At 43.8% G+C, this 13,704-nt stretch overlaps 1 protein-coding gene across 1 annotated transcript; it reads left to right on the plus strand.

The window, feature by feature from the left end:
* The first annotated feature begins 9,507 nt into the window (after positions 1–9,507).
* Positions 9,508–12,577, plus strand: LOC110498561 (5-hydroxytryptamine receptor 4-like). Its single transcript, XM_036955488.1, has 2 exons — positions 9,508–9,607; positions 11,226–12,577. The coding sequence occupies exons 1-2, from the start codon at positions 9,508–9,510 to the stop codon at positions 12,251–12,253; spliced, it is 1,128 nt and encodes a 375-aa protein (XP_036811383.1). The 3' UTR covers positions 12,254–12,577.
* The last annotated feature ends 1,127 nt before the right edge of the window (positions 12,578–13,704 follow it).

The following is a 13,704-nucleotide window of genomic DNA, read 5'->3' on the forward strand; positions in this document are numbered from 1 at the left end:
CACCCCAAAAAAACAATCACGCTCACTGCTTTGTGTGTTCACAATACTTTACAAGGGCATGATATATATATATATATATATATATATATTTCACAAATTATTTTTCAGACTCTAGTAGAGTGGAACATTTATGTTATGTGATTCACAGCATTTCTTTATTTGTTTACAACCAATTTGGATAGATTAAGCAACTAATGGAACTCTTTTATTGAGCAGTGACAATGGTAATTTCACTCTGAACCAGAGAGATAAGCTAATTCAGCTTAGTTCACTTCCTAAAGGGGTGCAGCCTATGTCAGCACATTTTAATGGAAAAAAACATTATTTTATCATTGTTTTGACTCAGTGGCAGATCGTTTAGGAGAGATCAATCGTTAGAAGGACAAAATTAGACTTGACAATAGCAGGCCATTCAGGCCATTGACCGAAAGCACACACGCACGCACGCACGCACACACACACACACACTCCCCTACTCTCCTCTCAAGTACCCACATAGGACCAGCTTGGCCATTAGGGCCACTACTAAAAGCTCTGGAGAATGCAGTCTCTTAATTACCGCCTTGAAATGGCTTTGAAGATTGGATCTTAATGTTGTTTCAAATTACAGTTGTTGAAATGAACTTCTTTTGATGCAACATTCTTCTCTCTTGGCCTTCGCTGCTGGTTTCAATGTGGCAAAACAAAATGAAGGACTTTCTTTCCATGTTATTTTGGTTTCTGTCAACGTGGTTTCATCCGACCATGCATCACCTTTCAAGACTCATGTCTTCCCAGCAAACGAGTGACTGGCAATACAATGAGTCATTTTAAAGAAGATCTATGGGAAATGTAAACAGATCAGCCAGGAGGTTTTGAGCTTGCCAATAGTTACCGGGAAAACAACGATTAGAATTGGCATGCACTGTGAAACGTTTAGTTTTACACTAGATTTGGCTTGCATTTTGGATAGCAGCCGGATGCTACATTGATTACTATGGCAAGTTAAGGTGATGCCAGCTGCTATGTGACGTCCATAGACCATTTCTAAAGAGGAAATTGACTTATACACTTTTACTTCCTGGTCCTCCTTCCTGTGATTGCCTTCCCTGAAATGGGTTGCTTTCCAAATGGCACCCTATTACCTCAGCCTATAAATTGGAAGCACCGTATAAGGAATCAAAAGTAGTGCACTTGATAGGGAATATGGTGCCATTTGGAACTCAGACATAGTCCTACTGATGCAACTAAACTCTTAAGTCAGCGTTTATCAAACTCGGTCCTGGGGACCCCAAGGGGTGCACCTTTTGGTTTTTGCCCTAGCTGATAATGAACTCATTATAACTCTTTGATTATTTCAATCAGCTGTGTGGTGTTCGAGCAAAAACCAAAACGTGCACCCTTTGGGGTCTCATTTTGGGAAACGCTGTCCTAAGTACAGTGAGGGAGGAGGGACAAATGAGAGACCGATAAAGGTTAAAACCCTTACAAAATTGACTCATAACAGATGGCTTTAAAGGTTGCTCTGCATGCTTGAAGATTGTCCATTGAAAAGGTGGTCCCAGTGTATCATAGTCTAAGGTTCTTTTATTGATCTAAAATGCCAGGCTTTGTATTTTTCTTATAGCACTGCATTTACCCTCAGTGTGACTATTTAAAGGTGGCCTCTCTTTCTTTCTTGTTCGTCTACTGTTGTGGTCTGGTCTGGTCAGGTCTCAAACCTTTATTAAACATTTATCAAACATATTTTTCAGAAATGTTTTATTAAACACGGACCTTTATTAAACATTTACCCCCCTTTCATGTGTGTTATTTGATGTGTGTTCTTCGAAATATTTACAGTATGTTAATTAATAGGGAACATTATTGCACCGACTATTGTTGTTTTATAGACAAGGACCAGTCTTCTGTTATCCTTGATTCAAGACGGGTTTTTAGTCTGTGGAGTCGACGTTTCAAACGCGTTAGGTGTCGGGTGGTACAGTACATTTAGTGTCCTGCCTGAAATGACACATTATTCCCTACTTAACCATTGGACTCTGGTCCAAAGTGGTGCACTATGTAGGGTGCCATTTGGGACACATGCCAAATAAAATTATTAATAATAAGTACATGGAAGACCTATTATGGAAGTGTATCGAAGGAACGACTGCGGCTGTCTGAATGCAGCACTTCCTTTTAATTGAGTATCATTCAATGGTTGATTTAGATACTTTAAAGTAGAACATTGGGTTTTAATACACACAAATGTCTATTTTAAAGCATCCCGACTTCATTAAGAGAACGCAGATGAGGACGAATTAATCCCTAATAAGCAAACTCATGAATATTGGTCTCCATAGCAATAGCTGTGAAACAGGATATGAAAGTATAATTATGCTCAGGGCTGGGATGGATTTAGTGCTACACTTTAGAAAAGCAATTGCTTTTCATTTAAAATGTCTATTACACCTATTTATTCTCAGGATCTTGTGGTTATTCTATGATACTGTAGTGAGAAAGATTTTTCATAGGTTTTTCCTAAGACCAGTAAGACAACCAGTAAGGCCACAGTTTAACCCAGTTTTTTTGCATGGGCTGTGTCTCAATCCTCCATATCTGCCCGACAACGCCCTTTCACATCTGTGGTGAAAGTTGGCAGAGCTAGAGTAGGTTTGTCGGACCTTGAGATATCCCGAAAATCGGTCTTCTCACAAAAATCTCTGTAGCGTCCGAACGGTTTGACCTGAAAAGTATTGACCACGAGACTCTCACAAACAAGATGGCCTTCTCCGTTTTGCTCTAGGATTGCCCTCAAGCCTCACAAGACTCGTCTGAAGTCAGTGCAGCCTCTTCCGCCAACTTCTGTCTGTAGCGGCCGAATGGTTTGGGCTACACACTAACATGACCCCTCTGTGGACAGTGAGACACTCACGAACATGATGGTGTTCGCCACAACTCTCACAAGTCTCGCCTGAAGGTCCCGATACCAGTAAAAATAAATAATGAATGGAAGCGTGTACGGAGATAGTTCAGTGCCTAAAATAAGGGGATAAATAATCCTGATATCTCTTCTATCTCTCAGATATATGACAGACACTTCAGAACAAACTTCCTTTTGATTTTTTCGGGGGGGATTATCTGAAACAGAAATGCCAAATTAAAAAATTTCATCCAATAATTTTGGGATATTTTTTTTTCTCTTAAAATTCAAAATCAAATAGCTAAATGATCCTTGGTATGACCATCTTAAAACAATTCCATACGTTAGACTGGGTCACGGTGCCCTGTCCCTGCCACGAGTAACAGTCAGACACAATTTGACCTGGGTTCAGATCGTACTTGTTTTCTTTCATGAGAGTTTGATTGAGCACTTTTGGAATAGTCCCAAAAGTGCAAAGTCTCTTCCCATCCTGCACTCTAGGCAGTTTAAATCAAATATTCAAAGTGTTTGAAAGTAAACAGATACTACAGAACTCCACTGTAAGCCTTCAATCTCTTGTGGCAGACAACTGATGGCCCTTTAACAATTAGAGGTAATTTTGGGGATAAGGGTTGAGAGGATTTTGTGATTGGCTGTGAGTGCTTTTTCTAGGACTCACAGAAACAATTAGGTGCCATTGTTGTGAGAAAGACTCGATCTTGAGGCACAAAATTCCACGCAGTTACTGTACATCATTACAAGTGACCAAGATTTGAACCCAGATCTCCTGCGCACCAGTAGAGCACATAAGCCTTTTAGCCAAAGCAAGGTAAGGTAAGGTTCCTTGAGCATGGTTCACTCCACAACTCGCCTCTGTTACATCAGTTGCACATTGACATCATCAAAACATTCTTCCCCATCATAAACCTCATGCTGCCTCTTCCTATAATAATATGCGTGATCATGTTCTCGATTAATCAGCCAGGCCAATTGAGTGAACCCCTTGAGTGAACATAACAAATCGCCCATTGCCCAAGAATCGAACCACGTCCTCCCTTTTCAAAAGCAACAGATGTGCCCGCCGACTGCCGCTCCTCTCTTCCTCACCTTTCCTCTACGCTGCAGAGGGAAACACTCACATTACACATATGAATGAAAAAACACTAGTCGGGCAAGCGAGGAGGAAAAAAAATGCTTTTCCCCCCTGCTTAATTAAAAACTCTCAGCATGGTTAATTAATTCAAATACATCCACCATGCTGCACTTGAGAGACAGAAAATGGTCCACTCCCCTGGCTGAGATAGAGATCCCAGGTATGTAGAATAGGGGTGGGAAAATCGGCTCCACTTTAATGCATTACTGGGGAGATGAAAGAAGAGTGTGAGAGCCGGGCGGCATACCAAAGGCACCCTATTCCCTAAATAGTGCACTGCTTTTTACCCGGGCCCTAGTCAAAGGTAGTGTACTATGTAGGTAATAGGATGCGATTTGGGAACGCAACCTTTGTCTAGTGGTGGGAGGACAGCAGGGATGGTAGGTACCTATCGGATACTCAGGTAGTCACCCACTATGCATTTATGCTCTTGTAACAGGGTGGTCCGGAACCACGCTCAAGTGAAGAGTAACCTTGCCCGAGACCTGAAGACTTGCATTGGCTCCCAGAGCTAAAACCTTGGCTTTAACTCTGTGAGCTAATATAGTCTTGTGGGTAGTAGTCTTGTACAGTATGCGAGTCGCTCCCATCCTCTTGTAACGTGGCATACTTGCCTCATCTGGTAGAATCAAGGTGATAGAATCAGGGATGTAGCAAAGTTGTCTTTAACAGAGGGATGAAAGTGAGAGACAAGTGTGAGTATTAGCATCACAATGCCCAACCCTGAGTTTCCCCCCACCCACCTCCCTCCCTTCCGTTACCCATCCACCCTTTTGTGTATGATGACAGGGGACTGTCTTCGTTTACCCTGATTAGCGCATCACGCCTTATCATTAGAGGGACACACTTCTCCGCATCTCCTCATCCCTTCACCGTGACGAGGTGAGCGATAAGAAAGGAAGCCGACGCCTGTTGTCCTGTGATGTGCAGCATGGCGAAATGAGGACGGGCGACCAACCATCTCACTCACAGGTGAGTGCTACTGTGCTTTCACGCTTTTCCTCTTTTCTAAAAAGGTGTTTGTGCCAGGCATTCTTTTGTTAGATAAAATGTATTCAAATCAAGTGTTGGATGAATTGTAATTTTCGTCTCCAATGACTACAGATGGTATCTGAATAATTGAACTCTATTATGACTTGCAGATTAAAATTAGCCGCCGGTTAAATCTGGTAGATTCATATACGTTTGGATGAATGCGCAAAGTTACAGTTTACAGCTTTTTTACACATTTGATAACTCCATCGCTAGCTTTGTTTTTTTTAACCGTTTTTTTTTCTCACATTGGTTAAACCGGATGCCATTGGTTAGACATGTGTAAGGTGTGCTTTACCATTGTCTTGCTTAGGTTCACTCTCTTTTTCTCACTGTGGCAAAACCGTGCAGTTTTGGAGCAGTGCACTCTTTGACAATATTATTTTCTATATTGTCACATTTAGTCCAGTCCCAGTTTATATCAATATCAGTTTCCACATTTCCTCAAGGAATGACACAATCCACAGCCATTACATGTGAATTGACCCCTGGTGAACATCCAGCATTTTTAATCTGTGTTAAATCTGTCAGCAATGAATGTAATAAAACTCAGATAAACCGGCCAGGAGTCAAATGATGATTAATTTGAATGAATCATTTTCAATTATTACTTAAACCCACGTGCTACTCTTCTGACAGAAAGATATCAAGTGATACTCTCAAAATGACCAGTTGTGGATTTACAGTACAGTAATGACAAATATACTGCTAGACAATTTGGAAGAAACCCTCGCTCCCAATAGAAAGTGAAGTCAAAACATACTTGCCAAGTCTACTGGCAGAGCAAATCATTAAGATTGACTCCCCTAATCTGTTTATTTTGGAAAATGCCATAGGAGTGCTCGCACAAAAATAACATGCCTCAAAAGTGCATTAATAGGCTAACTCCACTCCAAGGTCTTGTTCACAAGGCACAAAACGGAAGAAACCTGGCTGAAATGGGATGATACGTTTTCTGTTTCTGTTGCACAATCTTTTGAAACGCTGCACCCTAATGAACAACTGCAACATACAACCCCTCTGCTTTTGAGTGTGTGGATAGATTAAAAGGGACGAATAGGAAATGATCCGTGTCAGTCCTTAGTAAGGATTAGATAAGAGATCGAAGCTAGAAACAAATAGAGGACATCCAAAACCGTCTTCTCGTCCCTAGAGGGATGAGGTGTGCTGTCCACCCCAATGGATTTTATTGAGCTTCACGCTATTATGGGTTATATAGACTAATTGAGTGTTGCACTCCTCTGATCATGGAAAGTGAATGTTTAATGTTGCTGGTTGTTCGCAACGTTGCATCGAATCCTCTCTGCAGTGTGTCACGAACCGGACAGAGTGGGAGGGTCGTCACAAGTGTTTTTTTCAAATGATGCAGATATATGGACACAACACTCGGCAGACAGGAAGACCAGGCTGATTACTACAAACAGACTGCGATTTTGGAGTCTCATAAGGTCCTGAGAATGCTTATAACACCACGCCACCGCAGTTCACAATGTCCTAGCAAGCCGCGAGAATACTTGATGATAGTTGATGGTAATAGCGCCTCCTTTTTTAGTTATTTTGTCTTCAGCCTTCCCCAAAACATAGCCCTAACCTTTTAACCACTAAGGATGAATACCTAAATGTAACTATTTGAAAACAAATCAACGTTTATTGGTCGCCTACACAGATGTGCAGATGTTATCGCAGGTGCAGTGACATGCTTGTGTTTCTCGCTCCGACACATCAGATTGAGCCATGTCAGAGTGCGGAATATATATATATATATATATATGTATAATATTATATTATATATGTGTATGTGTATATGTATATGAATAGAAAGGTGTGTACAGCAGTAGTTATATAGGATGAGCCATGACTAGAATACAGAATGTACATATAAAGTGTGTAAAACAGTAGGTACACATTATTAAAGTGACCAGTGTTCAATGACTCAGTTTCTGTTTTAACCCTGTAACCACGAGTCAAAAATAGATGTTCATCCATAATAAACTCAGCAAAAAAAAGAAAAACCATTTTTTCAGGACCCTTGTCTTTCAAAGATAACTAGGAAAAATTCAAATAACTTCACAGATCTTCATTGTAAAGGGTTTGAACACCGTTTCCCATGCTTGTTCAATGACCCATAAACAATTAATGAACATGCACCTGTGGAACGGTCGTTAAGACACTAACAGCTTACAGACGGTAGGCAGTTAAGGTCACAGTTATGAAAACTTAGGACACTAAAGAGGCCTTTTAACTGATGCTGAAAAACACCAAAAGAAAGATGCCCAGGGTCCCTGCTCATCTGCGTGAACGTGCCTTAGGCATGCTGCAAGGAGGCATGAGGACTGCAGATGTGGCCGGGGCAATAAATTGCAATGTCCGTACTGTGAGACGCCTAAGACAGGATGGACAGCTGATCGTCCTCGCAGTGGCAGACCACGTGCAACAACACCTGCACAGGATCGGTACATTCGAACATCACACCTGCGGGACAGGTACAGGATGGCAACAACAACTGCCCGAGTTACATCAGGAACGTACACCAGGAACGCACAATCCCTCCATCAGTGCTAAAACTGTCCACAATAGGCTGAGAGAGGCTGGACTGAGGGCTGTTGTAAGGCAGGTCCTCACCAGACATCACCGGCAACAACGTCGCCTATGGGCACAAACCCACCGTTGCTGGATCAGACAGGACTAGCAAAAAGTGCTCTTCACTGACGAGTCATGGTTTTGTCTCACCAGAGGTGATGGTCGGATTTGCGTTTATCGTCGAAGGAATGAGCGTTACACCGAGGCCTGTACTCTGGAGTGGGATCGATTTGGAGGTGGAGGGTCCGTCATGGTCTGGGGAAGTGTGTCACTGAGCTTGTTGGCATTGCAGCTTGTTGTCATTGCAGGCAATCTCAACGCTGTGCGTTACAGGAAAGACATCCTCCTCCCCCATGTGGTACCCTTGCTGCAGGCTCATCTTGACATGACCCATCAGCATGACAATGCCACCAGCCTGCTCTTTCTGTGCCTGATTTCCTGCAAAACAGGAATGTCAGTGTTCTGCCATGGCCAGCGAAGAGCCCGGATCTCAATCTCATTGAGCACGTCTGGGACCTGTTGGATCGGAGGGTGAGGGCTAAGGCCATTCCCCCCAGAAATGTCTGGGAACTTGCAGGTGCCTTGGTAACATCTCACAGCAAGAACTGGCAAATCTGGTGCAGTCCAAGAGGAGGAGATGCACTGCAGTACTTAATGCAGCTGGTGGCCACACCAGATACTGACTGTTACTTTTGATTTTGACCCCCCCTTTGATCAAGGACACGTTATTCAATTTATCTTAGTCACATGTCTGTGGAACGTGTTCAGTTTATGTCACAGTTGTTGAATCTTGTTATGTTCATACAAATATTTACACATGTTAAGTTTGCTGAAGATAAACGCAGTTGACAGTGAGAGGACGTTTCTTTTTTTGATGTTTCTTCACATGTTCTTCCAACCTCACAGAAAGACACGCACAAACGCACCCACCCACACACACACCCACACACATTCCACGCTCCTGTTCTGTTCTGATGTGTTCTGATGTTCTGACCTACCCTCTTGACCACTCAGTAGTGGGCGCGGTGTTCTGTCTGTTTGTCTGTCTGTTGACACGCCCCCTTCTTAGAAGACCAGAAGCAACAAGCAACCCTATGTGCCCTGGGTAGAGTTATTATTTTAGCTTGTACTCATACTGTGTGTTGAAGGTGTTTGTGTGAGTGGTGGGCGGGTGGTGACACAGGGTGGTGCATGTGTGTGTGTGCACTGTGTGCACTGTGTGGAGTCTGTCTGTCTGTGAAGTTGAGAGAACATAACATATTTCTATAATCACATTGACCAAGATTCATCTCCCTTGATCCTTTGAACCAACGTCCAAAACTCCAAAGATCCATCATGTGCACTGGAAAGAGACAACATATCGGGTTTAGTGGAGATGTTTTGCTCAGGGGTTGGTGTGGTTGTTTAAGCACTAACACTTCTGGAATAAGAGGGTAAAACAATAACTTATTTCAATTTTTTTCAGAGAAGCGTCATTGATTTGACCCACTGATTTACTGACTGAGATAGAACTTTTCCGTAACTTGTCCTATTACTTGTCCCGCCGACCTTCTCTGTCTGCGTCCCAAATGGCGCCCTATACCCTTTATAGTGGTGTGGGGCTCTAGTCAGAAGTCGTGCACTGTATAGGGAATATGGTGACATTTGAGACAAGATATTCTCTGTGTCAGGCTGTGAACTTTGTTTATATTCTCATTGCCGAGCCAATATAAGTAGGTTATGTGGAGTTGCTTGATTTACAAATACAGTGTTGGTTTTAGTATAAATAAGGAAAGGTGAAAACTTTCTGATAGAATCAGGTCAACTGTCATAAGATGAGAGGAATGGTGTTCCTTCCTGCTCTTTTGTCTCTTGCAAAAGCATGAATTCTGCTCATGAGAATGATGACAGGGATGACGACCATGATGACCAGAATAGGAATGACAGCGTTGTTGATGGTGATGAGAAGGATGACGATGATGGTAAGTAGTGGCAACAATATTCACAAGGATCGTGACAGCGTTAAAGACGGTGATGATGACGATGATGGAGGCCTTTGTTTTGACATGTTAGTATGACTGACAGGAGCAGGGGATATTGCTTCCCTGGGCCCCTACAACACTACAGTCCCTTTGGTGTTAATTAAAAAAAACATTCTTACTGAACTAGAACCATTTCTCTATGCTTCCTCTGTTTTAGTCTCCGGAAACAATGAGCACCTCCGGCTGCTGCTATCGCGTCACAGTAACCCGATGAGTTGCGTACCAAACGCCCATCCGAGTAACATGATGTTCACTGAGCATGATAATGTCTAACAGATCAGACATTATCACTGCAACAGCGAAGCAGTGCTATCCCTGCTTTCAATCAGCCCTTCTCAGGAATATTGTGAACATATTAGGACAGGTTGTGGACAGATATCTATCCGAAATATGGACACCATACTCGACCACGGACAACCTACTCTACCAACCTGCCAGATAGGAAATCCCCAGAACACCCTGCAAATATCAGTTACGTTTAGGAGAGAAAGGAGTAGACTGCTTTGTGCCACGGTTAAATAGGTCCCCGAAGGGTTCAGTGGAAAGGTGTGAAATGGTATGCCTGTCTATCTGTCACTGTGTGATTATGTTTCCTGCTGGATAGTTCCACTCCAACAGAACTGATGACAGCTGTATCCACAGTGGAATATTCTTGAATGTTCCACTGGGGAAAAGGGAGCCCAGGGAAGGTCAAACAAAGTGCTTTCTTTTGCAATGTGCTTGACAGTTTTCCAAAATGGCCGCCTCCGAGTCCCACACAGGCATCATCCCAGCAAACATGACCCCATTGGCCCCATGTGTGTATTCTTTGGGCAAGGTGAGCACGGGCTAGCACACACCAACCCCACACCAAGCTCACACCAGCCCTTAGGCTAGCCCAGCACGAGCTAGCCTAAGGCAATCCCACACCAGCCCAACACGGGCCAGTCCTCACCAGCCCAACACAGGCCAGCCTATACCAAGCCCAGCTAGAGGCGGGGGCACGTTAGAATATTGTGGGCATGTTTACTGGGAGGTGTCTCGCTGTTTGATTGTTTCTGATAAGTTTTGCCAACATCGTTCATTTGTGATTTCCTTTGCGCTGGTGAGGCTTGTAGATAAACTCGAGAGAGCATCTGGTTTTCCTCAGTTAGCCCACCAGGGAGATCGCAGTCTAGATAGGAACCCGAAACCGGCACCAGAACTATTAGCTTCTTCCGCCAAGGTTCCTGGCTGTGTGATCTCATCAAACACTGATTTAGCTACGTGTCAGGCTAAAACACACAGTTTGAGGTTTAACTAACAATGAAGTGCCTTGGAGAGGGATGGATTAAGCAGAACCAGCAGAATTCTGGGTGGTTTGTTTGTATTGGTAAGATTGTTTGAGTACACAGATTCCACACAGGGGGTATATTTCCTGTTTTGGAAATGTCTCAACCTACTGCTAAATCATGCCAAAACGTTTATTAACATCATGGATGTTGTGTGTTTTTGACAGAACAAGACCAAGCAATGGATAATACCAGTTTGGGATGGCCAGAGGATCTGGATGATGATGCCAACCTTTCTTCTCTCCAAGGTGACCTGGAGGACTTCTGCGCTACGTCGTCAAGGCACCAGGCATCCCGGGTGATCCTGTACGCCTTCTTTACAGCGGGCATCGTGTGCACGGTGGTGGGTAACTTCCTGGTGGTCCTGGCCATCGCGTACTACAAGCAGCTGCAGTCGCCCACCAATTCGTTCGTCATGTCCTTGGCGGTGGCCGACTTCCTGGTGGGGTTGGTGGTCATGCCCTACAGCATGGTGCGCACCGTGGAGGGCTGCTGGCTCTTCGGCGCCCTCTTCTGCCGGGTCCACTCCAGCCTGGACGTCATGCTGTGCACCGCATCCATCTTCCACCTCAGCTGCATCGCCTTCGACCGCTACTACGCGGTGTGTAACCCCTTGGTCTACCACCTGAAAATGTCCCAGGGCCGAGTAGCCTTCCTGATCGTGGTCTGTTGGGCCGTCCCGTTGCTCATCTCTTTCGGCCCCATCATGCTGGGCCTCCACAAGGCTGGGGTGGACATGGTGCCCATGCCGCCCGAGGACGCCTGCGTCTTCCTGGTCAACCGCGTCTACGCCGTCATGGCCTCCCTGGTGGCCTTCTACCTGCCTATGGGCATCATGCTAGCGGCCTACTGGAAGATCTACAAGGCGGCCAAGCGGCAGGCCATGCAGATCAGCGCCATGGAGAGCCAGTTTTCGGCCGGGGTGGGCAAGGACTCCAGCAAGAAGCAGAGGCACCGCAACGCCATGAGGAGGGAGAGGAAGGCGGCTAAGACCCTGGGGATCATCATGGGGGTCTTTCTCCTCTTCTGGCTTCCCTTCTTCACGGTCAACATCGTGGATCCCTTCATCGACTATAGCACAGCGGTGGAGGTGTGGGAGTTTTTCCTGTGGCTGGGGTATGTTAACTCGTCGCTTAACCCATTCTTGTATGGGTTCTTCAATAGATCCTTCCGTAGAGCGTTTATGATGATTATGGGATGTCGGATATGTCTGTCGAGCTCCTCACCGGGTCTGGACTTATCAAAAGAGAGCAACGAACGCAAGGTCAACCAATAGGAGACAAGAATCGCAACACTCCACACATGGATGTGACATCGACCTATCACACGCCAAGAAAGAGGGCAACGGGACACACAGACAACCAATAGGAGACTTTTAAAATACTTCAATTACCGGCTAATTGTGTACAGGTAGAGGACAATTGAAGGGATTAAGTTGTTATTGTAATATTAAAGAGGATTTAGCCACTGACTGATGAAAACATTGACGTTTAAAACAATCTGTGCATTTCTGAGACGGATAAAACTGAAATAAACACAAACCCTCAAATGACAGGGTGCAAATAAACATTGTATTTTGGTAGTCGTTAAAAATGAAGAAAGAGAGAAAGAAAATGCATGTAAAAAATAAAGAAGTGACTACTCTTCAGCAAATGTTGTTCTAGTGTGGAAATAAATATAATGTCTGGTTCTTCTTTTGCGTTTCAAAAATCTCAGCGATCCAAAATAAATAGTCAACCCAAGTGTTTGGGTTTTCTATGACGATTGACGTCATTATTAATGTCTGGGGTTTAAGAATGTACACAACCAAAGTTTTTACAGTTTTGTGTTTTTATATTTGTTTTTTTATTTCAATTAGTTTTTTTGATTTGGTTTTGAATTCAATTTAGTTTCAGTTAGCTGAAGTGATTTGTTCAAGTGTGAATGCTCTATCTAGAAACAATTGACCCCTGATTGCGATGCGGTTTTGGAAACCTTCTACACCAACTTGATTATCATCCAAAATGACTTTACATACCTTTTGTGTCTGTAAAGGGAGGGGGGGGGGGGGTGATATGAAAGTAGAGTTTCTGAGGTTTCCGTATTGAACGCAGTGATTATCAACTTGTGGGCACAGCGTCTGTACAGTTGTGGTCAATTGTTCAAATGCAGTGGTGGGCCGTCAGGGCCAGCAAGGCCTTCTCTGCTGGCCTAAACATCATCAGAATATATATATTTTTTTAAATATATTTTCCCACAAATATGTATTAAATTATTCCCCAGAGTAAGAGTTACATTCTTCATTTCATAGCTTTCCTCTTGGTTGCACTGCTTCCAGCCCCAGGTTGAGAGTTGGAGGGCTGGTCTTTATGTTAGATCTTTTATCCATATTCAGCCATCATGTGTTGCCAGGGGTCTAAAATCTGCCCCCAGGCCTTCAGAATCAACAGTGCGGGCACTTGTAGCTTAAAGTGAATGGAAATGAACATTTAGTGTCAACCAATCAGCTTTAGAGTTGGCTATTGTACGCCTGCTGGCTGGCTCCAGTGTTACACAGGAGCCAGCCAGCAGGCGTAGTGCGTGCACGTCTTTTGATTGGATTACCAATATTGAGAGGCAGGTCCTATATGGGCAGGTCTCAGAACTAGGAAACTGATAAACAAATTAATTTGCGTACTACTAAGCTGTTTTTTCAACCCACAATGGCGGAAGGAGAAGATAACGATTTGGTCGAGGATATAATTATAA

This window comes from Oncorhynchus mykiss, chromosome 19, assembly GCF_013265735.2.
Source record: "Oncorhynchus mykiss isolate Arlee chromosome 19, USDA_OmykA_1.1, whole genome shotgun sequence".
NCBI lineage: Eukaryota > Metazoa > Chordata > Actinopteri > Salmoniformes > Salmonidae > Oncorhynchus > Oncorhynchus mykiss.